Source organism: Belonocnema kinseyi, chromosome 2, assembly GCF_010883055.1.
Source record: "Belonocnema kinseyi isolate 2016_QV_RU_SX_M_011 chromosome 2, B_treatae_v1, whole genome shotgun sequence".
Lineage (NCBI taxonomy): Eukaryota > Metazoa > Arthropoda > Insecta > Hymenoptera > Cynipidae > Belonocnema > Belonocnema kinseyi.
The window spans coordinates 122988049-123015870 of NC_046658.1; the positions used below are offsets into that span (position 1 = coordinate 122988049).

The following is a 27822-nucleotide window of genomic DNA, read 5'->3' on the forward strand; positions in this document are numbered from 1 at the left end:
TTCGTGAAAGGCATTGCATGGCATACGATTTGGCGGTTCCCCGAGTATCATTGAATGGCATTAAATGACATAAACTTATAGACATTACAAGCAAATCACTGTAATAGCTTGAAGTTTATACGCATTGAAAATGATTGAAACAAAATTAGTTTTATACAATAAAGCGCATAAAATAGCATTTCGGACATAAATGCACTTTCTACGCATTTAAATATCCATTTTTTGTAATACCAGTCTGTGCATTCCAATCAACTCCTTCTTATCGGGTATCATTCAATGGCATTGAAAATAATTGAACGAAACGAGTTTTATACAGTAAAGCGCATTCAATAGCATTTGGAACAGAAGTACAATTGACACGCATTTAAAGACATTGGAATGTCCATTTTTGTATGTACAGACTCTGCATTCCAATCAAATCCATCTCACCGGGAAATGACAGTGTCCATGTTTCATTATATCTCATTTTGTATACTGTGAAACTCTGAGACTGGGCCCCCTGATATAGTCCATCCGAAAATAGAAGCCGCATCGCAAGTATAAGGAGTAAAATGAGCTGCGGGGGGTTGCGGTGGTTACTCAGGCGTGAACAAACAAAAGCGTTTACATCCGGAGCAGGACTCTCTCGGGTTTGTTCCTCATCACCGCCAGCCCTAAAACCGGCAGTCTTAGAATTTCGCTGTTACAGGTGACCCGAACAGTTTGGCACGTTTAACTTTAACCAATCTTTGGTGCAACCAAGTGCGACTTGGGAATTTGACACCAGATAGTACAAATATAGTTTTCATGTTTTATCACACTGATATCCCGGTAATAAGAAAAGAATAAAGAAAAATTAATATTTTCATATTTAAACGAAAGTGAGCATTTTTTTTTTTAATGTGCTTACTTTCCATCGGGAGAAGTGCCAAACGAAAGAATAGATTTATCTTCGAAACCAATTCTTTTTTATTTCCTTAACGATCGAATCTTGTGTTGTATTCCATGCAGGGGAATATATTTTCCACTTTTTAATTCCTCTTGATCCGATCAGTAGATGCACCTCTCACGGTTATTTTTAATTCCATACTTACATGCTATAATTTCGACTTATTTAATTCCTTCTAATATTTCCACGAAATATGTGCACTTACATAGTGCAAAATTATACATAGAGGAAAATTACGTAATAATGGGAATGCAGATTCTGAATTTTTCTGAATTCTTTTCTTCTTACCGGGATAGGATGTAAAATTGCGTATGCATTTTCATTAGAAATTCTACTTGAAAATTGTTTAGGTACAACTTTAAATTTAATAGAATGCGACGAGTTAAAGAACAACCGATGAGTCCGTTTTGTGTCGTGTCATGGCAAGAGACACGAGCACTAAAAATCAGGGGCGGGCATTTTCGGTTTGGAAAATGGTTTGAGAAAAAATAAAGCTAATATAACTAATATAACAGGAAGCTGACTCCATATTTTTTACATTCTCATCATTTATGATTGAGAAAGTTTTAGAATTGTCCGAAATTTTGAAGTTTTTACGATGGTGTCTGCCTGTCTGTCCGGCCGTCCGTGAACACGATAACTTTTGAAAAAATAGGCGGATCAAATCGATCTTTTTGGATTTTCTTGGAAAACCGAAAATTCAAATTTTGATTGCCCAAAAATCAATGAGAAATCAAAATTTCCACTTTGTGGGCAAACTATGCAGAATACGAAAAAAAAGGAATTAAAGAAAATTGTTTCCTCAAAAAAGATCTACATATTCGTTAATAAGCATTCCTTGATAGGAAGCGTACTTTTTCTTTTATTCGTGAAAAATATTATTGAAAATAAAAAAAATAAAATAAAAATTTGTGTAAAATCGACACAAGTTACGATAAAAAAATGATTTAAGAAAAGTGTTAACCCGAAAAAGAATTACAAATTTGTTATGAATCACTTTTTGAGAGGACACGTAATTTTGGTTTTAATCATAAAAATGACTTTGAAAATTAAATGGGAAAATTTGTGGAAAAACGACCAAAGGTACGAAAACGAATTGATAGAAAAAACTTATTCGAGCAAAAAAGAGATACAAATTTGTAATAGTTTATTACATTCTTATTATTTCTGATTGAGAAAGTATTAGAATTAAACGAGGTTGGACACCATACAATTCAAATTTTGAACCAAATGACGCGCGATGAGAATTTGCCCGCTAAGCGGTCAAATTTTTTTTCCATACAATTAGGGAAAATAAAATAAAATTGTGCCATATCTCTTAAAGATGGCTGGGAATCTTTTTAAATTACCTTAAAATATTTAAAACCCTTTGAAATCTTTTAAAATGCCCTGAAATTTTGTTAAACTCTTGAAAATTACTTTAAAATTTTACAAATAGCCTCAAATATTTACAATCCTTTAGAATCTACTAAAAAATTTTTTTTTATTAACCTGAAATTCTTCGAAATCCCTTCAAAGTATTTAAATTAATAAGAACTTCCCTGGGATCTCTTAAAATATTTTTAATTATTTGGAAATAACTTTAAATATTTGAAAGTCTTCGAAATCCTACGAAACTCCTCAATTATTGTGAATAAATTCTTTGAAATCTATTAAAATATTACAAAATACCTTGAAATTACATGTAATTTGATATTTCCTGAAATTCTAAAAAATTTATTAAAATCCTTAAAAACTTTTTAATTCCCTTAAAATCATTTAAATCTTTAAAAATGTTATAAAATTCTTTAGAATCATTATGAATCATTATAGATATCCTAAAGCCTTACAGGTCATATAAAATTGTTCCAGATTTTTCAAAATTCTGAAAATTCTTCAAAGTTCCATGAATCCTTTAAAATGTCCTAAAATAATTCAAGCTTTTTCAAAACTGCTTGAATTTCTTTAGACTTTTAAAGTTCATAAGAAATTCCTTGTGTATTTTCAAAATACCTTAAAATTTCTTCTAATTATGGATATGTATTGAAAATTTGTTTAGAAATTTATAAAATACTCTAGAATACTTCAGATCCTTTGTATTTCCTTGAAACTTTTTACAGCTTTTGAAAATTCCTTGGAATTTGTAAAAAATACTACGAAGTTTGTCAAATTCTTTGAAATCTCTTCAAATCATTGAAATATTTTAAAATATCCTAAAGTCTTTATAATTCTGCGAAATCTTTGGATATACCTTGGAATATGTGAAACATTACGAAATTCCTTAATTCTTATTAATAAATTCTTTGAAAATATATTAAAATATCTTGAGAGCCTTTAAAATCTTTTCATACGATTGAAATTCTCCAATATCTTTATCTCTTGGTATCTTTTAAATTTCTTTTCAATTTTCTTTTTCTCAAAAAATTTTCTGCCCTGCGCCCGCCCTAAAACTCGACAACCGACTGCGCTCTGGATTTTTGGTTTTCTGCAGTTTTCCACTCCTCAGAACAAATAATAAAAACGCGAGTTCTCCTATTAAAAATGCAGCTTGTAGGGGATTCTTGAAGGTATAATGCCTGTTGGTCTTCTGTAAAAGAGTGGGATTTATCCATATAATAATATCTACCAAGGTATATATGGATAGAATACATAAAAAATAATCGGAGATAGGTATTAAAAAACCGACGAAAATATACGTCTAGGTAAATTTATTATATCATTTATCGATAAAATTACACGAAGAAACGAACATTAGATTTCGAATGTTTTATGAAAACAAGATTGAAAGGGTCATTCACGAGTGACCATTTTCAGTTCATGGTGAACGAAAAGTGTAAAGCGCAAATAACACATAATCAGTTACAACTGGACAGTCATTGGTAATCATCCTCGAGATTTTCTCGCATTTAACCTCAATGCAATTTCATCATCTTACTGATGTAATTTATGAATTCACATTACACGCCACAGATATTTCCATTTCCTTACGCACTAATCAAAATAATTTATGTACTATTGCGATAATATCTCTAAAGCTGGCTTATATGTAGCTACAGCTTATAATTATACCAGGGATGGGTTAGATACTATCAGTCAACTAAGGACGTCTCCTTTCAGCAAATTATTAAAATTTCACAAGTAAATCTTGTATCTTCTCAATTTTTCCAAGATATCTTCAAGAAACTTCCGAGCGATGCCCATTTGAGCGCCGTCTACCTGTTTGCTCTACCTCCACTACCAAACACCCCTCGTGCATCTGAGGCTTCTCCGCTGACCTTGAGCTGCGTGATGGGAAGTTTAGTAGTGGGGATGCAGCAAACAGGTAGACGGCAATCAAATTAACTCTGTCCATACTTCCACAGCCTTAGCTTTTTTTATAGCAAACCGCGTTCTCTAAATGAACAATAATGCACGGAAAAAAATATAAAATACTTTTCTCATTTGTACTTCTACTAAGAAAAAAATCTGCTAACCGTTTCGAAATAAAATATAAAAATGAGACACCTGAGTGTCGTAAAAGAAAAACTAAAAAGAATAATCAACTTCGTGAAACAAAATAGACAAGGCTAAATCGCAGATTTTGATCAATAGTTTGATTATGATTAACGAGAATTCTTAATTACTTGAGACCCATCCCTCTGTAACCATTAGACATTCTTAATCATCACTATTTTGTGCAACGTGTCGCTTGTGGCTGACTTCAGCTTCTGGAGTGTGTTCGCGTTTTCTCCCTGCTGGGGAAGTGGAGGGGGAAGATTTTTTATTGGTTTGGTCTTCGGGCCTGAAAATAGAAAGGGCATCTCTTATTAACTTAGAAATAAGATTAGCTTCAAACCGAGAATACGGACTCTCGTTTCGAACTTTCTTCAGTTTTCATCATGTAGTAAAAAACTAAAAGTTAAGGGTTGAGTATTATTAACTTTTTAAAAGTTTTTAATATTTTAACAGAGTGGCTGAAAAACTTCGTTTACAAAATTTCCTGACTTGTCCCAGACTAATTTTTTATTTCCCTTAACCATTAATAATTAAAGAATACTATTTAAAAATGGAATAAAAAAGTGGCCAAAAGAGACTAATTTCCGACCCAAAATGTCACTAAGGGGAATTAATAATGTGACTAATGTTCTTTTTAATTTGAAAAAATTCAAAAGAATTAAATGAAGTCTATAAGGATTTCAGGTGAATATTTATGAATTCAGGCTAAATTCATAAGACTTATAAATAATTGAAATAAACATTTTTTAAATTAAAGTGAATTGGGACATTTTTTTTTAAATCCCAATAATTTCATTAAAATTGCAAGTGTATTTAAGGGAAATGAAAAAAAGCGACGAAATTCATACAAATTCATGGTGAATTCGAAAAAAAATCAAAAGATTTGAATGAAATATCTCAAAGTTTAAGGTTAGTTTAAAAGGCTTCCGGATGAATTAGACAAAAGCAAAAAAAATTTAACTAAGTACAATTCAGACAATTTAGAATATTTCAGTTGAATCACAAAGATTCAAAAGAATCCGAGCTAAGTTTATTTTATCGATTAAAAATTCATTGAAATCTTTTACTATTCCCTACCAATATTCAAATCCTTTGAAATTCCTCGAAATTTTTTAAAGCTCTTCAAAATTCTTTAGAATTTTTAATAATGCACTAGAATCTTAAAAACGCTTTGAAATCCCTTTAATATATTGAAAACAATGAACGATTCCTTGGAATCATTTTAAATATCCAAAAACCTTTCAAATCCTTAAAAATCTTTGAAAATACCATGAAATATTTCAAAGTCGTTCAAATTATACAAAAGGTCTAAATTTTTGTTAATAAGTCCTTTGAAATATACTAAAATATTATAAAATCCCATAAAATTATACAAAATATGATATTTCTTGGAATCCTGGAAAATAAATAAAAATATTTTGAGTTTTTAAAACCCATTAAAAAGTTCTTGGAAATTCTTTGAAAATGTTTAAATTACTCTAGCATTTTTAAAACCCCTTCTATAGAATGAGAATAATGTAAATTCCTTGGAATCTTTAAAACAAACCTAAAATCTTTTGAATTCTATCAAAAATCTTTCGAAATATCTTGAAATATTTTTAAATCTTTACAATCACACAAAATCCCTCAATTCTTGTGAATAAATTCTTTTAAATCTATTATAAATATTGTAAAGCTTTTAAAAGCTCTGAGAATCATTTATATACTCTGAATTCTGATCGAATCCCTTGAAATCTTTTTAAATATTTATAGAGCCTGCAAAATCAATTCGTATATTCGAAATTTCTCTCGAAAATTCTGTTTAATTTTTCAAAACCACATACAAATTTGTTTACCTCTTAAAATCATTAAAATACTTGGAAATGTTTGGAACACTTTTAAATCTTATGAAAATACATTCGAGTTATTTGTAATACCCTACAATACTTAAAACCTGTTGAAGTTCCTTTTAACTATTGAAATCAATAAAAAAAAACTCCTTGGAATCCTTTACAATGACCTAAAAATTGGAAAATCTTTCAAAATTACTTGAAACTTTCTAAAGCTTTTAAAAATGCCTTAGAATCTTTTGCAGCATCCTAAAATATTAGAAATCCTTTTAAATCATTTAAAATGCCCTGGAATATTTTCATATCCCTTGAAATCAATTTGAAAATTTTTAAAGCCTTTGGAAATTCCTTGGATATTTTAAAAATACACTAAAATTCTTCCAAATCTTTCCCAACTATTGTATACTCTTTAAAATATTTTTAAATGCCCCAAAATATTCCAAACATTTTGAAATACTTTGAAAATTTTAAAATAACCAAAAATCTTTCAAATTCTTCAAAATCCATTTAAATTATTTAAATATATTCAAAATTCCTTGAAATCTTTTGAAATCCTTCGAAACTTTTTAAAGCTCTTGCACAAATTCCTTGGCCCTAATTATTGAAATCAACAGAAAATTCCTTGGAATTTTTTTAAATAGAATGAAAGCTGGCTTATTGAACGACCTTGAAACGTATACGTTCAATAACTTGAAGGCTGGAGGGTCCCCCACCTCTACCGCCGCGACATTCAGGTTATTTTTGCCAAGCAATGTTCATTAGCTGTCTCGGACTTCTATCGATGCGCACGCTGTAAGCAAGTTTTTTAACTGCGCATGTGCCAAAAAGCGCGGATCTATTTGAAATCAATAATAATACAAATAAATATTTTTTTTTTAATTTCACCCCCCAAAAATTCATTAAATTTAATCCAAGAAATAGATTATTTCTTTAAATAAATTATTATGAATGCAATATTACAAGATTATACTTCTTAGTTTTAAATAGACCCACGCTTTTCGGCACATGCGCAGTTAAAAAAGTCCCGATCCATTAGCCTTCAAATAGGCGAACTTTCAAATAGGCTAAATTTCACTGTACCCTAAAATAATTCAAATTCTTTCAAATCTTTGGAAATGCCATTAAATATTTTTAAATCTTTGATTAGTGTGATTTAAGAAAAAAAAAGCACTAAAAAGACTGTGCGGCAGCCCTGATTATTCTTGAGGTACTGAATGTATTTATAGAAATTCCTTGAGTTGCCATTTTTTTCGGAAATCCGTGACTGAATGTGTAGAAAATAAAGGAAACTTGAAAGAACTGTAATTTTAATGACAAAGTCCACTTACGGTACTTTTGAACTAAAATTGTCCAGACCTTATTATAGGAACAAGACATTTTACAAGCATGATTAAAAATTCTAGTAATATAAGTTTCCTCTGATAGAGTTTATGAGCGTGACTTTTTTTGCAACCACGAGGCTGGAACAATTAGAAAATAATCAAAGTTTTAAATTCCTCCTAAACATACTTAAAATATTATCTAATTTCTTTCTAGATAATAATTAAATTGAAAAATTACGTTAAAAATTTCAAGTTTCATTTGAAACTTCTGTCTTATTTATTCATTTATTCGATGATAAAAATTATATTATAATGGCAATGTTATCTACCAAGACACAGAAAAGAATCAAGGTTATAGAAGATGAAAACAGAATATAGAGCACAGGAAAAATCTTTTTTTTTGTCTATTTAATTCAGAATCGTTAATATTAGTCGAATTAAGTTGACACTTAAAATCGAATCAATCGAATTTAAGCAATGTATTATTATTTATAACAATATTCTCTTCGAATAATACTATAAAGTTGCAGCTTTTTCTTGAATATTCCACTTTCTATGCACTTTTAATTATAGTAAGATGATAATTAAAATTAGCAAACATAAAAGCTTAAATAATTTATTGTTTTTTTTTTATATTTTCTTTGAATAACGCTATATAGTTGCGGTTTTTTCGGAAATGTTCAGCATTTCTTTAACTTTTCAGTAATGCACAGATAATAAATGAACATTAATGAAAATATTTTGTTCTAATTATCTATTCTTTTTCAGGATAAAGTATTCGCACTCTTTTGATAATTCTTTTAAATATTAATTTAAACAGAAAGTCTCAGTAAGTATTTCAAGGAAAACTGACATTCATTATGACAAATAGAAAATTTTAGGAATATTTCAAATATCTGATTCTATTTCAGAAAAAGATATCCACAAAAAAGAACATTGTTTAAAAATAAATCTCTTAATTTTTAATGGCATTAATTATTACTTCATTTATTAAAAAGTTTGCAAAAAATTCAAAAATTGAAGAAAAACCATCAAATATCAACATTCTTCTTGGAGAAGATAGTATTTTCTAAGAGACAATTTCTATAAACAATAATAATTTTTTTAGACAGTTTATTTAAACATCTAATCCGCAGAAAGTAATATTTTATATATTAGAAAAAATTGGCGCCAATAGAAACCGCAAAAAAATGTTAATTAGATTGTGGGACCTCTGAATATGATTAAAAAAGTATTTACTTTTTTCTGGATTCGAACAAATTTGGGACAAATTAAAATTTTTTTAAATGCTGACCACTCTAATATATAGCAAGTCAATCTTCAAAATAGTAAATTCAAAACAAAAATTGTCAAATTATTTTATTAACTTTTACAAACAACTTTATCATACTAATTCCCTGGTTCCAATTTATCTGTAATTTAATTATTAAAACTTCTGATACCACTTTATTGTTTGTACAGAAATAATTGATTCTAATTTAATATCAAAAGTTTATATTTTATTTTCTATTTAATCATTTTCTCCGATTGATTTCTCTTAAAGAATTGAAGCCTACAAGCGTTCCATGAAAATGATGAACATGAGCAAAAAAATTATACCCAATGAAAATCATGCTACAATGAACAATGAGACATGGATGATGACTACACTTTATTTTACTAGCATGCTTGAAGTTTATGATGAAGCGATGACAATGCCACAGTATTTTGAATTCAAACAAAATTCGTGGATTTATATTTAGCATATTGTGAATGATGAATAAAAATTTACATATAAAATTGCCAATAAACAAATATAACTTAAAATTTCGACTTCAGGTTGGGTCGAAAAAACCAAATTTCGGAAAATTGAAAACAGAACTATGTGGAAAAGTAGCATATTAGGATAGAGAAAAAGTATAAATAATTCGGATTCAATCGGCAAACGTCTTTGTCTTGCGCGTTCAAAAATAAAACTTGAGAAAATTCTTATTTTCGCAATTTTGATATTTTTGTATATGTTAATTTTACACATTTCTGGTGGCCTTAGACGACTACCCAAATGTTCAGATAATTTTATTTACAGTCCGATCAGAGATTATTAATGTTTAGTAGACTTCCGGGTTAAAAAAAAATAATTTTAAAACCAACTGAGATGTTTTTGATAACGCGCAAAAGCAAGGCGTTCATCGATCGAATCCAAATTAATTATACTTTTTTCAGGCACCTTATGCGCTACTTTTCCCCATAGTTTCATTATCATTTTCCAAAATTTTCGTTTTTCGACCCATCCGATTCCACATCCATTGATAAAATAACAACAAAATTGAAAAGCACAATGTAGATGATAAATGATTTTCCATAACTAAATGGTGGTGGATATATTAAAAAATACTTTGAAAATGTATTTGACAAAATTGCAGGAAATAAAAAAAAATGTAGCTGAAAGGATGCAAGAGAACAAACAAGAGTAATGTAAAGAATGTAAGTACTTACGATGCACAAGCGTCACCGTTGCGTACTATGTTCTTTTTAATAATAATTACTTGTGGTTGAACCTGAAATACATAACATGGAACATTCCAAATAATATTCCAGCTCTTGACAAATCAAATTTAAATTATATTTTATTGCATTGAGGGTGGCCGCAAAAATTCGTTTCTAAATTTCCCTGACTTTTCCCTAATTTTTCCTGACCATTAATCATTAAAGACCAAAATTCGAATATTTTAAATTTTTATAGAATCTTTGACAGATGGAATAAAACAATTTTTTTTTAATTTATAAATGTTGAATTTATTGTTCTCGGGACTGCCACAGCCTAATTTTCTTGAAAAAAGTGAACTATTTAAACCAAAAAAGTGACCAATAATTACCAATTTCTAACCCCAAAATGATTTAAAGTAAATAAAGTGCATTAATAATATGTGTAACGTTCATAAGATTTAAAAAAAATTCAAGTCAAATTCAAAAGAATTCCAATTAATTCGAAGAAAAAAATTAATTCAATCAATTTCGTTGATTTAAGAAAAAATGGAATGAATTTAGAGGGTTTTAAAAAAATTCGGTAAGAGAATTCGATGAAATTCATAAAAGTTCAAGGTGAATATAAATAAAATCCATTAATTTTGAAATAAGTATAGACAAATTGAAGGGAATTCAAACAAATTTAATGAAATGCTTAAGAAGTTAAGGTGATTTTACAACTCCTTAGGATCACTTGAATCAAAACTTTAAAAAATAGGTCCTATAATATCGTTCCATATCTTGCAAAATCTTAGGAAATTCTTAAAAACCCCCCAAAAAATTAAAATACACTAAAATATTTCAAACCCCTTGAAATCCTATTAAATTACTAAAATCTATTTAAAATTCCTTGGAATATTTTAAAGTTCGCTGAAATATTCCATATCCTTTACAATTTCTTCAAAATTCCTTGAAATTTTTTAACGCTCGTGAACATTCTTTCCAATTTTTAAAAATAACAAAAAGTTTTAAAAGTCTTTTAAATCACTAGCAAATTATTTCAATATATTAAAAATACCCTAACATATTTCAAATTCTTTGTGATCTTTTGAAGATTCCTAAAATATTTTAAATCCTTTAAAATCTTGTCCAATCCCTTGAACTTTTTTAAATACTGTAAAATACTTAATATCCTTAGAAATCCCATTAAATTGCTTAAATCAATTTAAAATTCCTTGGAATCTTTTAAAGTACCCGAAAATATATTACAAATCCTTTTAAATATTTAAAAATTCCTTGAAATTTTTTAAAGCTCGTGAACATTCCTTGGAACTTTTTATAAATACCCAAATTATTGAAATATATTAATAATACCCTATGAAATTTCAAAAATTTAATATCTTTGGAAATTCTTTGACATTTTTTGAAGTTCTAGAAAATGCCTTGGTACTTTTTTAAATACCCTGAAATATTTCAAATCCTTTAAAATCCAATTAAACTACTTAAATAGATTGAAAATTCTTTGTAATCTTTTAAAGCGCCCCATAACAATTTAAATACTCCCTAAAATATTTTAAATCCTTTAAAATCTTTTTAACTTCCTTGGATTTTTTTTAATACTGTAAAATCTTTCAAATTCGTGAAAATTCCACTAAATTACTTAAATAAATTAAAAATTCCTTGGAACCTTTTAAAATGGCCCAATATCTTTGGAAATTCTTTGACATTTTTTGAAGTTCTAGAAAATGTCTTGGAATTTCTAAAAATACAGTAAAATCTTTCAAATTCTCTAAACACCCTTCAAATTATTTAAATCAACTAAAAATAGCTAGAATCTTTGAAATCCTTTTAAATTTCTTAAATCAAATGAATATGCTTTGAAATATATTAAGGCACCATGCAATTCCTTAAAAATTTTAAAGCTCTAAAAAATTCCGCGAAATTTAAAAAAATACCCTAACATATTTTAAATGGTTTAAAAATATAGTGAATTTTTTTTAAATCTTTGAAATCCCATTAAATTACTAAAATTAAATGAAGATTCTTTTCAATCTTTTAAAACATTATAAAATATTTAAAATCCTTCGTATTATTAAAAATGCACTAAAATATTTAAAACGTTTTGGAATCTCTTGCAATTGTTTGTAGCTCTAGAAAATTCCCTTGAATTTTCAAAAACACCCTAAGATATTTTTAATATTTTAAAATATTTTGAAGTCCCTTGGAATTTTTTAAAATACTGTAAAATCTTTCAAATTCTTTTAAATCCTTTGAAATAATTAAAATCAACTAAAAATTACTTTTGAACATTCATTAGAATGATTAAAAATACCCTAACACACTTCAAAGGCTTTGAAGTCTTGTGAAATTTTTTGAACTTCTAGAAAATTGGTTGACATTTTTAATAATGACATAAAATCTTTCAAATATTTGAAAATCTTTGAAGAACTACGAAATTTCTGAATTTTTAAAAATAAATTCTTTGGAAATTTGATCAAATATCTTGAGAGCTTTTAAATACTTCAAAATCATTGAACTTATCGAAAATCTGATAAAATCCTTTGGAATCATTTTAAATCCCTGGAAGCTTTTTAAACTTCTTTAAAATTTCTTGGAATTTTTAAAAATACCCCAATATCTTTAAAATTCTTTGAAATAGCTTCAAATTATTGAAATCTCCTAAGAATTCGTTAGAAACTTTTTAAATACCCTTAAAAAAATCTAAATGTTTTCAAATCTTTTAATATCTATTGTATTCCAAAGCGCTTGAAATTTCCTTGTAATTTATAAAAATAGCCTTAAAATCATAAAAATTTTTTGTAATGATTTTAAAGTATTGAAATATATTAAAAACACCCTAAGATATTTCAAACCCTTTAAAATCTTTTTAAATTTTTGTAAAGCTCTAGAAAATTCGATGGACTTTTTAAAAATACCCTAAAATCTTTCAAATTCTTTAACCCTTAAAGGGCATACCGGGTATGTAATACCCAGTGACTTATTTGCGCTTTAGCAAAACGTACGAAATTCAATAAAATGGAACATATGGCGCCACATTAACAAATTACATGAAAACCTATTTTTCTATGTAATTTTCACATCATTTGGATTTTTATAATTTTTATAGGCAATTCAAGATCAATAAAATCGTTTAATCAGACAAAGTACGGTGTTTCATATTTAATTGAATTGAAGTTTTTATTTTTTAGAATAAATACCTTCTTTGGAACGAACAATACAACACTAATTTTATTTTTCAAGCGCCGCATCTCGGAAGTATTCAAGTAAAATTTTAAGTAAAAATAACAAAAACTTTAAAAGTTGTGAATTTTAGAGTGAAAGAAGACATTTTAAAATTTTTTTTCTAAAAAGGATTTTTTTTGACTGCTTTAAATTTCAAAAACTATTATGAAACCCTATTCTCCTTAAACTAGATAGAATAAACGTCATTAATTGATTTTCTTGTCAAAACTATCCAATACCGTTGGCACAGCACACGTTTGAATGCCCTTGGGTATCTAACACCCAGTATGCTCTTTATGTAATTTTACCGAAGTGTGCCCTTAAAGGGTTAAAATCCCTTTAAGTTATTGAAATGAACTAAAAATTCCTTGGAATCTTTTAAAATATCCTAAATAAAATCTCATGAGAGCTTTTAATAATCACTTCAAAATCATTGAAATTCTCAACAAAAAAAGCTTTCGTAAATTCCTTGAAAGTTTTATTAGTACCCTAGAATCTTCGAAATCCTTTGAAATTCCTTCAAATTATTGAAATCTATTAATAGTTTCTCGGAATTTTTAAACATACCCTGAAATATTTCAAAAAGAATTCAAGACGGTTAAAAAATAGGTGTAGACCTGAATTCAATATTAATTAACCCATAGATTAATTTATCAAACGAAAAGTAACAAAAAAGTGATTTAATAAAAAAAAAAGTGACTCTGTGGCAGCCCTGATTATTTTTGACGGTTACTTCTTACAAAATTTCCCTTTCTTTTGCGACTTTCTTTCAAAATCTCTGATTTTCCCTGACCAATAAAATACCCGGATTTTCTCAGATTTCAAGGTTTTCGGTGACCTGCGGCCACCCTGGTATTGTAATCTACAGAATAAAAAAATTTTAACAAGAATTAAAAAAAATTATATTCATATTTTTAAATAACTGTTCCGAGTACGATTGGACTAGCAAACTTGTTCAAAAGCAAATGATAAGCTCACTCTGCACGAGGAAATGAGTGAATTTATAATTAAAAAGTCTTTTTTTTCAAACCGCAATATTCTATGCAGTTTAAAAATTTTAAAAGCATTATTACCAGCCAAATAAAAAAATTTATGAATGAATGGTTTGCTGCAGAATTGGTTAATTTTCAGTGAAAACAAGAACAATGTAAACTGAAGAAGAAAGTGAAAGATACATTAGATGATTTTTTTAAATTCATAATATAATTATTAATTATAATGTATTCTACTCTTGCATCGTTCAGATTATTCCTGAATCTTAAGAGGAACATTTCCTGAAAATAGAAAAATTTATCCTAAAGTTCAGGATTATTTCTTCTCTATTTTAAACATTTTCCTACGCAATTAACACACTAAACTATATAAAACAACACATAATAGAATTATAAGATAATTAAATATAAAATGGATTAAAAAGATGGCAAACAAAAGCTGAAATCTAAAAAGTTTAATACCTTTAAAAACACACTTTTCATTCATTAAAGAAACTGAATTTCTTTGCCTGCGAAATCTTTATTGTGGGATATAAGAATTTCTTCGCCAAGCAGGGCAACATGAAACTCATATTTTTATTTTAAAAACTTACCGGGACGTTAATGCTCTTATCGCTCTTCTTGGAGAAGGTACCCATCTTGAATGACTAGACTGTCGACTACTTAAGAATGCACCAACAACCAGACCAGTAACAAAAAAATATTTTTACTTGATAAAAAGCGTTCTACTTTTGAAAAAAGACATTTGAAAAAAAACAGTAAACATGTCACAGAACAATAAAAAAGTGTGTCACTAAAGTCTGCGACGTTTAGAAACGAAAATATATAATAATTTTTTTGAATCACAAATCAATGATTCATACATTTGCATTATTATATATTATATAATTTATTATATAAATTCAATGGTAATAACTCATCATAACGTCATATTTATTATATCAATGAAATATTCTGATATTCTGAAAAATTCAAAATTTTTATTAAATATTAGTTTCTCGAATTTTCTTTTATCAGTTAATTTCAGGCCTCAGACTCCCTTCAGACAAAAAATAAAATAAAAAATTTTTAGTAGCGCAAAAAAAGTGTCGTAAAATTTTTCAAGTATTAAAAAAGAACTTTAATGTCGACTTAAAATGTTTAAAAATTATTTAACCCAATCAGAAAATCCAACTATTTTCGGATACAAGTTCATTTAACAATTTTATTGAAATTTTTTTGTTTCTTGGTGGATAATTTTTGTTGTTGAAGATTTAACTACATATTTTTTTGAACATTCATTTTTTTGCTTTGAAAATGTATCTCTTTTTGTAGAAGTTTTATCCCTTTTAATTAAAAATGCAAATGTCCGGTCTAAAAAATTAAAATTTTGGCGGAAAATGAACTTTTTGTGTTGAAAATGCAATTGTTTGAAAATTAATCAGTTTTAGTTGGGATTCAAGCATTTAGTGAAAAATTTATCTTTGTTGGTTAAATCCAACTGTTATTGATTTAAAATGAAAATCTTTTGTTCGTGAAACTTTGTTGAAAATTGAAATACTTGGTTGAAAATTGAGCTTTTTTTTAAAGTTCATTTCTTTACTTGAAGATTTATTATTTTACTCGTAAATTCATTTTTTTTTGCTAAAAATTTATTTTTTATTTGAAAATGTAATTATGCTGTTAAATGTTCAACTGATTGGTCGTAAATTAACTTTTTCTATTGAAAATTCACATAGTCGGGTTGAAAATTCGAATGTTTTATAGAAATATTAGTTTGTTTTTTAAAATTGAAAAGTAATTCTCCACAAGAAATATTTAACTACTTCTTTTTTATTAAAAAAGGTACTTTTGAAGTTTAAAAATTCACGTATTACGTTAAAAAATGTTTGAAAATTTTTTAAATATAAACTATTTTGTTCAAAAGTTAGTCTTTTATAATAGAAAATTATTCTTGTTGGTTAAAAAATCAACTATTAAGTTAAAAATATATGTCCTTTGTTGAAAATTCATCTGTTTTGGTTGAAAATTTAATTATTTTCTTCCAAAATCAACAATTTGGATGTATTTTTTTTCTTTACTGACTAAAAATTCTTTCTTAGCGGAAAAGTCGTCTTTTTCACATGAAAATTCATCTCTTTTGGTATAAAGTTTATATGTTTTAGTCAAAAACGCAACTGTCTGGTTAAAATTAATCTGTTTCCGTTGAAAATGAACTGTTTTTTTTTTTAAATTAGAATTTTTGGGTAGAAAATTCTACGATTTTTTTACATTCTTATTTTCGGCTAAAAAACTGAAAAATTTGGTAGTAAATTGAAATATTCGATAGAAAATTTACATATTTGGTCAAATTGTTTACTTTTTTGGTTAAAAATGCAACTTTTTGGTTGAAAAATAATCGGTTTTAGTTAAGGATTTAAATACTTTGTTGAACATTCGTTTTTGTTGTTTAATTCCACCTGTTTTTTATTTAAAATAAAAATCTTTTTATGGTTCAGCTCAAAAATATTACTTTTTTTTTAAATTCATCAATTTTTGTTGAAAATTGAAATACTTGGTTGAAAATTAAACTATTTCCTTAAAAGTTAATTTCTTTGCTTGAAAATTCCTAATTTTACTTGAAAATTCATTTTTTTTGTTAAATGTTAATTTTTTATCTGAAAATGTTATTTATTTGTTAAAAATTCAACTGATTGGTCATGAATTAACATTTTTGTTGAACATTCATATTCTCGGGTTAAAAATTCAATTGTTTTATAGAAAATTTAAGTTGTTTTTAAAAATTAAAAATTAATTCTCCACCAAAATAACTACAATTGAAAATTAGACTTTTATGATCGAAAATTAATTTTCTTGGTTAAAAATTTAACTAATTGGTTCAAAATGTATGTCCGTTATTGAGAATTCATCTTATTTTGGTAAAAAATTAATATTTTCTGTTGAAAAATTCATATTTTTTGTTGAAAATTTAACTATTTTTTTACAGAATCAACATTTTAGGTGTATTTTTTTCGTTAGTGACTAAAAAAAATCTTTCTTAGCTGAAAATTCATCTTTTTCATATAAAAATTCATTCATCTCTTTTGGTAGAAAGTTCATATTTTTAAGCAAAAATGCAACTGTTTTAATAAAAATTCACATTTTTGGGTAGAAAAATCTACAATTTTTTATAGTCGTATTTTTGGCTAAGAAATCAAAAAATTCTATAGCAAATTTAACTTTTCGATTAAAAATTTATGTATTTGATTAAAATTTCGTATTTTTTAGTTGAATTCCAAATTTTTTGGTTAAAAATGCAACTGTTTGGTTAAAAATTTATCGGTTTTAGTTGAGAATTTAAGTATTTGGTTTGAAATTCGTATTTGTTGGTTAAATCAATTTAAAAATTAATCAAATAAAATTTGGACTAAAATCACATCCATTGTTTAAACTATTTAGTTGAAAATTTATGCTAACTGTCGAAAATTCTTCGTTTTTGATAGAAAATTCAACTATTTGTTTAAAAATGTATGTATTTTGTTGAAAATTAGTTTTTTTCTGGTAGAAAATTAATCTTATTCGTTACAAATTCAACTATTTGATTATAATAAAAAAAATTCAACATTTTAAATTATATTTTTCTTTTCTTTATTGACATTTTATATAAAGCCTACCATTTTTGTGAAAAATGGATCTGTTTAGTTGAAAATTAATCCGTTTTGGTAGAGGATTCAACTACTTTATTAGAAATTCATCCTTTTTTGTTGAATTTTCGTTAATTCATAAGAAACAGTCAAATTAAAAATTTGTTTATATATTCAGGCCAAAGAAGAAAGAATCTTTTGATAAAAAATGGTATACATAGTTTTTAAATAATGTTACATGGTTTTTTAATTCTTTTAAGATAAAAATCTACTTTGCTATAAACAACTTTATGTACTGAAATTAGAAAAACAAAAAATTCACAAATTAAAATTAGATATAATTTTTTTATTAAGAATTTATTATTTTTAATTGAATATACTTAGGTCTTTGAAAATTCAATTTCTCTCATAATCAAGAATATATACACTTTATTTGAAATAGCTGAATTTTCAAACAAAAGAAAATTAATTTTTACTAAAAAGGATAAATTGTTAACTAAAACTTATAAAATTAAATTTTAAGCTGAAAAAAATTAATACCTAACCAAACAGATGAATTTTAAACTACAACAACGGAATTTTCAATTAGAAGAAGTCAAATTTTCAATTTAAAAAACCACTTTGACAATAATCAAATCTTCATACTTATAAATATAATTAAATATTCATGTCCAAGAATTGTTATTTACTATAATTGATTCTCTAAATGGAAACTAGAAACAACATTCTTCACTTTTCGAATACTAAGACTTCTGCAAATTATTGAAACGAATTCTTTTTAAATTCTTTGAAATCTTTTTACATAAATTAACATTTTTTTTAATCCTTTTCAATTATTCTACAAAAATTTTAATTTTCGTTTAAAAACGTTGCAAACTTCAGTTAAACTAAAGAGGATATAAAAATAATTGTTAGTAGGCACTATAAAACTCAAAATTCACTATAATAACATCTACTAAATTAGAGAAGAGATTTATTTTAAAGAAATTTATTTCAAAGCATGCAGAAGACTCTACAAGTGATAATTTTTTTAATCTTTCTCAGGTTCTGCATTGTTAGTTTATCCATCTTCTCAGTTCAGATCTTTTCTATTACTCATTCTGCCGTACTTCTTGTTTCTGTGAATTATATTACATTTCCATGCAATAAATTACATATAAATACATCAATTCTAGCTCGTGCATTTTAAAATCTATTTCAAGACTATCTAGAAGTAGTACGTTATTTCGCAAAAAAGAAAAGAAGGAAGTTTGAAAATATTTCCAATTGAAAAGTGTCTCTTCAGAAATCGGTTTCAATTATAAATTCACTCACGAGACGAAAAACAATTCACCAATTAATAATATCTACCAATTTCTCAGGAAATAATGAAGGAAGCAGTGCTAATTTTTTCATCTCTTTTTCTTACCTCCTTCTCTCATTAGTATTTTAAATGATTAACGAATTATATATTTTGAAAATAAAAAAATAAAAAAACTGACCTGGAAGAAGGACTGGGTAGAGCTAAATGCCTTTGCTCGGGACGTCGTCGGTGAGAAGAACCAGATGGTCCTCCAATTGCACCCATTGAGCGTCGTGTGCGATTTTCCCATTCCTTATTAAATGTTTCAGCTTCCTCTGTAAAATTTAAAATTGTATTCCTCAGACTGACCGTTTTAATCAAAGAACACAATTCCCGGTCATTTCTCGATTTTTCCCCGGTTCGCAAATATTTTTCCCGGGCAATAGAATGTAAAAAATCGAAATATAAAGCTAAACAATAAAAGTACAGGTAATACAAAATAAACAACAAACTAAAGCATCCAAAGTGGAACTCTTGAATTTTTAGCTTTTAAAATTGAAGTTTAAAAGTTTTTAAATTCAAAATTTTTCTATTGAATTGTTCAATAATTTACACGTTTAATGAATTTAAACTGCAAAATTCAGAATTTTTAAGATTCATAAATTGTAGAGTTCAAATATTTAGATTAAGTTCCAAAAATATAAATCCCGGTTAACATTTTCAATACTCTAAATTAAATAATAAATCAATGAACTTTAAAAATGGTTAAAATTATATTATTCAGTTATTTTAGGCCGGTCAATATTTTTAATTTTTTTCAACTTAAAAGTTCTTAAATTAGAATTTAAATTATTTTTATTTTAAATAGTTTAAGAACTCTTGAAAAACTTCAAAATTGTATTTTAAAATCTTGAGAAATCTAGAAGTAGTTTTAAATTTGGTCAAATTTAGCTTTATTTTTGAAATTCTTTCAAAACTTCTCAATAACTTAAAAAATTATTTGAATTGGTCCTACAAATTTTAGACAATCCCGTGAATTAAAAAAAAGTCCTTGAAATTTGGACTTCTAAATAATAATTGAACACTTATTATTTTTAGAAACAATTAGAGCAATTTTAAGAGATATGTTTTAAAAACATTAAAAATTAATTTAGAACTTGAAATGATTTCAAATAATTTTAACGAAGTGTTTACCGAAAAAATTTCGTTATACATAACGAAATTTCGGTGCAAATACTCACAGCCTAATTTAAAACAAAATGTAGACTTTTGCAGTTTACAACAAATTTAGAAGCTTTTTAAGAATTGTGAAAAGCTATAAACGAATAAAAAAATTTTCTTAAAATTCCTAGGGAAATTGAAAATGATTCTTTATTTTGAATAATTATTTTAACCGAATATTCAAAATAATTTTAAGAGAATTCCCATTTTATTAAAAACGATCCAGACTGAATTTAAGGATTTTTTTTAATTTTTAAGATTTTCTAAAAATTGTAGAAAAATTTTATTCAGTTTAAAATATGTTTAGAAGTTCTGAAATTTTTTTCAAAAACTTCGTTTAAATTACTTGATATCATTTAAAGTTTTTAATTAATTTTGGATCTTTTCAAAACTTTTTGAATATCTCTTAAAATTACTCAAATTTTTCTAAAAATAATACGTGCTCAATTATTATTTATACCTAAAAATTCAACAATTTCGCTTAAAAATTAAACATTTAATTAAGTAGAACAATAAAAATTGTAACGTCAAAATGTTAAAAGCTTTTCAAAATTTTAACAATTCAAATCTTTCTATGTCAAACATTAAAGTTTCAAATTGTTTACTTTTAAATATTTGGCTTTAATTTAGTCGTTTTAAATTGTAAGTCAAATATTGCTACATATTAAATAATTATACTTTCTCTTAATCTATTTTTTTTTTAAATAAATGGGTTAAAAATGGAATAATTTTGACTGAAACAATATTTTTAGTTTAACAAAAGCCTTTAATTATGAATTCATTACGAATCTGGACATTCTTTAACTTTCAACGGATTTAGAATCATTTTATCAAATCAATTATTTTACCGTTTTTAATACTTGAAGTACGGATCGATTTTAAAATTATTTATTTATAATTACAGTAGATAAAATAAAACTGTTCTTTATCGAAAATGTGCAACTTTAAACGTTTTTAATTTTTAATTATTTAAGTCTTCAAGACTGCACGTTAAGATTCTTTAAATTAAAAATATAAGTTTAAAAATAAAAATCTAAAATAGAGAATTTTTCAGGTAAAAGATTTTCGAATTACGCATTATAAACTGAATGATATCATAATTTAAAAAGATATCAATTCAACTAATTATTTTAAAAACTGTTGAAATCGAATTTGGCCAGATTTTTCTTCTGGAAATTTATAAAATTCCCGATCATGAAATAAATTTACTATCATTTCCCGGTTTTTCCCGGTCTCAGAAAATTCCCGATCATTTCCCGGTCCATTGGCCACACTGATTCCTAATGATTTTAGATCATTCTAAAATCGATTTCATACATTTCCCTCGATTGAAGACAAATTTTGGTTATAAAGTACTAAATTTTCAACCAAAACAAAATTAATTTTCTATTCTAAACATTCTTTAATACAACAGAGATAAAAATAAATGGATTTTAAAACAAATACTTAAATTTTTCACCAAAAAACATACATTTTTACACAAAATGGAAATGTTAAACTTTCAATTGAAAAAATTAATTTAAAAAAATAAATAAACGGATTTTCAACAAAATATTTCAATTTTCAACGAAAGTGATGAGTTAAAAAAAAATTCTGAATCTTCAACTGGAATCGTTAAATTATCTAAAAATATGAATTTTTAAACAAGATTAATTTTAACACCAAAGGATTAATTTTCTACAAAAAAAATATTTTTTCCATAAAATACATCAACTGTAAAAGAAATAGTTCAATTTGCATATCAAAAATACAATTTCTGAACCAATATGAATTAAAAAAAACATTAATTTTTAACCAAAAATGGAAAAGTAACATTTTTAGTTAACAAAACTATTTTAAACCAAGCATAAGAGTGTTCAACTAAAGCAATGAAATAAGTGAATTTTTAAACAAAAAAATTAATTTTTAGTAATAAAGATAAATTGCGAACCAAAACTTAAACAATTAAACTTTAAGTTAAAAAAATAAATGCTTAGCCAAACAGATTTTAAAGCAGAAGGATGAATTTTTAACTGAAATTCGAAATATTTAACTACAATAATTGAATTTTTGGCCGGAAAGATGAATTTTCTAACCAACAAGATTAATTTCTACCAGAAAAGACAAATTTTCAAATTTTAAAAATAATTTTTCAACCCAACATTTAATAATTAAGTTTTTAATCAAAAAAGGAATATTCAGCCGAAAAGATAATTTTTCAACCAAAACTTAAACAATTAAATTTTAAGTTAAAAAAATGCATAGACAAACAAATGAATTTTCAACTACAAATACAGAATTGTCAATCAGTATAATTTAAATTTTCAATTTCAAAAATTAACTGCTTACAAGATTATTTTTCAACGAAAACTTAAACAATTAAATTTTTAGTTAAAAAATGCATAGACAAACAGATGAATTTTCAACTACAAATACAGAATTGTCAATCAGAATAATTTAAATTTTCAATTTCAAAAATTAACTGCTTACAAACACAAATAATTTCAAGAAAAAAAATAGTTACATTTTTAAAAAAGTGATTAATTTTCAAATAAAATTGTAAATATTTAACTCGAATGGTTGAATTTTAAACCATAAAGTTGAATTTTTAGCAGAGATTCGGAATCTTCAGCTAGAATAATTTAATTTTTGACCAGAAAGATGAATTAATTTCTACCAAAAAAGACGAATTTTAAACTTTAAAAAATCATTTTTCAACCAAAAATTGAATAATTAATTTTTTAGTCAGAAAATGAATATTCAGCCAAAGAGATGAATTTTTCACTTTTATTATGGAATATTCAACCTTCAACCAAAAAAAAAATTAAATTTCAACAAAAAGGTTTAACTTATAACCAAATAATTTTACCACCAACCTAAAAGATGAAATTTCGACTAACATGACAAATATTTAACTGGAATAAACTTGAATTTTTAAATTAAAAGAAGAATTTTTAAACAAAAAGATTAACTTTCAAAGAAAAAGATAACAAAGTGCGTGAATTTTTAACCAATTTTAATCAAATTTTTGAATTTTCACTAGAAAAGATCAATTTTCAAGTAAAAATGAAATAGTTAAACTGGCATTTAACTATATAAAAATAATTGAATAATTAAAATTGTACAAATTAATTTTCAACAACAAAAAACGAATTTTCAAGAAAATAATTCAATTTTCAACAAAAGTGACGAATTTTCAAATAAAATTATGAATCTTCAACTGGAATAGTCAAATTATAAACCAAAAAGACGAATTTTCAACTAAAATTATGAATATTTAACTGAAACACTTCATTTTTGAAGCAAAGTGGAATTGTTAAATGATAAGATTATTTTTCAGATAAAAATATTAATTTTGTATGAAAAAAAATTAGTTGAAAAAAATTAGTTATATTTTAAAAACAAAGTAATGAGTTTTCAAATAAGATTATAAATATTTAACTGAAATAGTTGTATTTTAAACCAAAGAGATGAATTCTTAAACCAGAATACTATTTTTCAAATAAAAAGATTAATTTTTTATGAAAAACAAATTTTGTGCAACAAAATATATGCATTTTTAACGAAATAGTTGAATTTTTTAACCGAAAATGGAATAGTAAAATTTTCAATTTTCACAAAAAAAAAATCATCTTTGCTAAAAAATATAAATGGTCAACCAAAACTTAAAAAATTATATTTTAAGTTTAAAAAGTTAATATTTAACCATACAAATGAATATTAAACTACAACTATGGAATTTTCAATTAAAAAATGTACTTACCACTACAAAAAAAACTTTTAACAAAAAAATTAACTTGAAAAAAAATAGTTATATTTCAAAAAAAAAGTAATGAGTTTTCAAATAAAATTGTAAATAACTAATTGAAATAGTTGGATTTTAAACCATAAAATTTTTTTAAACTTAAATTATAAATCTTTAACTGTAATAATTGAATTATTGATCAGACGAATTACTTTTCATCCAAGAAAGTTAATTTCTACCAAAAAAGACGAATTTTCAACTAAAAAAGAAACAAAACAGGTAATTTCCATTTTTAAAAATTCCTTTTCATCCAAACAAAAAACAATTTATCAATCAAATAGGTCACATTTCAATCAAAGAAATGAATTTTTAATTAAAATAATGAATTTTCAACCAGAACAAAAAAACTTTTAACAAAAGAGTTGCCCAGTAATTTTATATTCAACCTAAAAGATGAATTTCCAACTAGAATGAAAAATATTTAACTGTAATACTTGTATCTTAAGAAAAAAGCAGAAATTTTTAAACAAGAAGATTAACTTGCAAAAAAAAGCTAATGTTCCATCAACAAAAAAATCCATTTTTAAACAAATATGCGAATTTTCAATGAAATAGTTGAATTTTTAATTTAAAAAAGTCAAATTTTTATTCAAATTGTTGAATTTTGAACAAGAAAAGATCAATTTTTAAACAAACTGATGAATTTTCGACTACAAAATACATAAATTTTCAAACTATTTTGATTTCTAAATAATTTAAAAATAATAATAATAATAAATTATAATTTAATTAGATTAAACTAAATTTGAAGTTTTAAGCTAAAAAGTCGTATATTTTAGAAAACCTTTGAATCTTGTTCTACAAAAGGTGAATTTTCAACAAACAAAAAAACTTAATTTTCAACAACACAAGATGAATTTTCAAGAAGGAAGTTGTGTTTTTAAATTACAAAAATGAATTTTCAAACAAAGGGTCGAATACTTAATTTTTTGTTCATTTGTAAAATGCATTTCTTTCGGTAAAAATTGAATTATTTTATTAAAATTTTTGCTATAATTAATTTTTCAACTTAAAAATGAGGTATTTTGTTTTGAATGGGGGTTTATGGTTTAAATTTAAATATATTTCATTAAATATTAAAATCTTTTTAGGTAGAAATATCAAATATTCAATTTTTTGCTAATAATTCGTCTATTTTTAATAAAAGTCTCTAGGGCTAAAAATCCAACTATTCTAATTAAAAATACGCTTTTTTGTTCAAAATTTTTTTTTTCAGAAAATTCAACAATTCCAATTTTGCTTGAATTTTTTTTCATGGTTAAAAATTCACTTCTTTTATTGCAAGTAAAAAATTATTGAAAATGTATATTTTTTTATCTAAAAATTCTCAATTCCATTTATGGTTAATTTTTCGTTAACTTAACAATTATGTTGAAAATTCGGTTTCTTTTAAAAGAAAATTTACCTTTTTTAATTAGAACTTTAAGTATTTAGTTGGAATTTTATATATTTTGTTGCAAAATTGTCTTTCTAGTAGAAACTTAATCTTCTCGTTTCAAAACTCATAATTTCGATTGAAAAATGAACGATTTTATTTTTGGTTGAAAATTCTACTATTTGGTACAAAAAATTAAGAATGTTATCAAAACACGTACTTTGAATTTTTTCAGAAAAGAATAATGTTATGTATCTAAAATTCAAAATTACACAAGAAAAAGTGACTAGTAATTAAAAAATTAATTTTTTTCTCTTCAAACTTCATGACTTACACTTTTAGTTTATTTGACAAATGAATTATAAACTTTTATTTTTAAAAACCAGCGAATTTAATTTATTAAATTGATATATTCAGAATATCCATTTTAAAATGAGTGTCAAAAAGTGTCAATTACGTGAATCAAAGGCCTGTAAATGATCAAAATCTAAAAAGTTACCTTCTTCAAGATTAATGAACTCCTGATTCTCTTCTTCCTCGCCACTGCGTAAATCCTGTTTACGTTCAAGAATGTGAGCTCTTTCTCCGATATGATGACCAATTGCCATCTGTTTCGTCCCAGTGCGAGAATCACAGACGGTCTTTTTAGTTTCCTTCACTCCGCCAGGAGCCACTCTGGTCGATGTGGATTCTTGATAAACTTGCGGTCTTCCATCGGGGCCATTAGTCATCGTCATCACAGAAGTGCTCGCAAACGAATGACAGTTTCCGTTTCCCTGCATTCCCTTTTAAAAACAATTAGTTTGTACCCAGCGGTAATTTTACCCGGTTAATCAGTCCTTTAATTATCAGGGTGGCCGTTTTAATCAAAGAAAAAAAATTCCCGGTCATTTCTCGGTCCGCAAACATTATTCACCGTCAATGAAAATTTAAAAATCGAACACTAAATCTAAAAGCTTTTCCATCAGAATTAATAAAACTGAACTGCAATTGAAAGCACTCAAAGTGAAACTCTTGAATTTTAAACTTCGAAAATTGAAGTTTAAACGTTGTTTCATTCAAGAATTTTGTATTCAAATGCTCAACAATTTACACGTATAAAATGGAAGCTACTAACACTTTTCGACTGAACAATTCTTAATTAAATTGGACTAAACTGCCAAATTACAAAATTTAAACTTTTATCAATTGTACTTCTTAAAGATTTAGATTCAGTTCCAAAAATATAAATCCAGATAATCAGTTTCAATGCTCTTAATTGTAGAATCAATCAATAAATTTAAAAATATTCAAAATTATACCGAAATACCGAATATTTTTGAATACCAAAATTTTAATTCTTTTCCAAAAATTCCCTGTTTGAATCCAGATTTTTTACTCTTTTCGAAAATTCTCCATTTCAACTAATTGTAAGAATTCGAATTTTTGCGTAAAATTCCCTGTTCCAATTCACAATTTAAATTTTTTTCGAAAACACCTCGTTTCAGCACAGAATAATAATTTTGTTGGAAAAATTCAATTTTCCATTGAGAATTGTTATTCTCCTGGAACAATTTCAGTTCCAACTCAGAATTGATTAAAAATTAAAAACTCCTTGTTCATATCCGGAATTTTAATACTTTTCTACAATTTTCCGTTTCAACTAAAAGTGATAATTTTTTTTTAATACTCTGATTCAATTTATAATTTGAATTTTCTTCAAAAATATCCCGTCTCAACTTAGAATAATAATTCATTCTATTAAAAAATTCCCTGTTCCAGCTTGGAATTTATTTAAATTTTAACATTCCCTGTTCTAAGAAAAATTATCATTATTTTAGATAAATACGAGTTTCAACTGAGAATTTGCTGAAATTTGAAGATTCCCTGCTTCACCTCAGAATAAAATTTTTTTTGGAAAAATCTCCTGTACCAATTCAGAATTTTGTTCCTTTTCGAAAATTTTCATTACTAGCTTGGAATTTGTAAAAATGTGAAAGCTCCCGGGTTCCATGTGAAAATTATTATTATCCTGGATAAATTCCAGCTACAACTATAAATTTGTAAAATATTGAACATTCCCTAAACAAATTAAAAGTTCAATTATTTTAATTTTAAATAGTTTAAAAATTCTTAAAATCCTTTGAAATTTTATTTAAAAATATTATTAAAAGTATTTTAAAACTTCTCAATATCCTTGAAAATTATTAGAATTTCAGATAATTTTTCGAAATAAAAAATAATTTTCAATTTTTGTAGCTATCTTAGAAAATGTTGTTTTCTTTTGAAGCCTGCTAAAATTCTTAACAAACTTCTAAATCTTTTGTTCAAAATCTGCGAAAATCT

The 27822-nt window shown here is 25.6% G+C and overlaps 1 protein-coding gene across 9 annotated transcripts in view; it reads right to left on the reverse strand.

Moving 5' to 3' along the window:
* Positions 1-3600: 3600 nt before the first annotated feature.
* LOC117167323 (myeloid leukemia factor) overlaps positions 3601-27822 on the reverse strand; it is a 36421-nt gene continuing 12199 nt past the window's right edge. For 2 of the 9 annotated variants that reach the window (XM_033352162.1, XM_033352166.1), the window contains exons 3-6: positions 25997-26282; positions 19317-19452; positions 14827-14895; positions 3601-4688 (exon numbers count right to left, since the gene is read on the reverse strand). In XM_033352162.1, coding sequence (XP_033208053.1) covers positions 4565-4688; positions 14827-14895; positions 19317-19452; positions 25997-26282 — 615 coding nt within the window. In that variant the 3' untranslated portion in view covers positions 3601-4564. Of the gene's footprint in view, positions 4689-10028; positions 10091-14826; positions 14896-18807; positions 18954-19316; positions 19453-25996; positions 26283-27822 lie in introns of those variants that run through there. The other 7 variants (XM_033352163.1, XM_033352168.1, XM_033352167.1 and 4 more) reach the window with 7 other exon arrangements.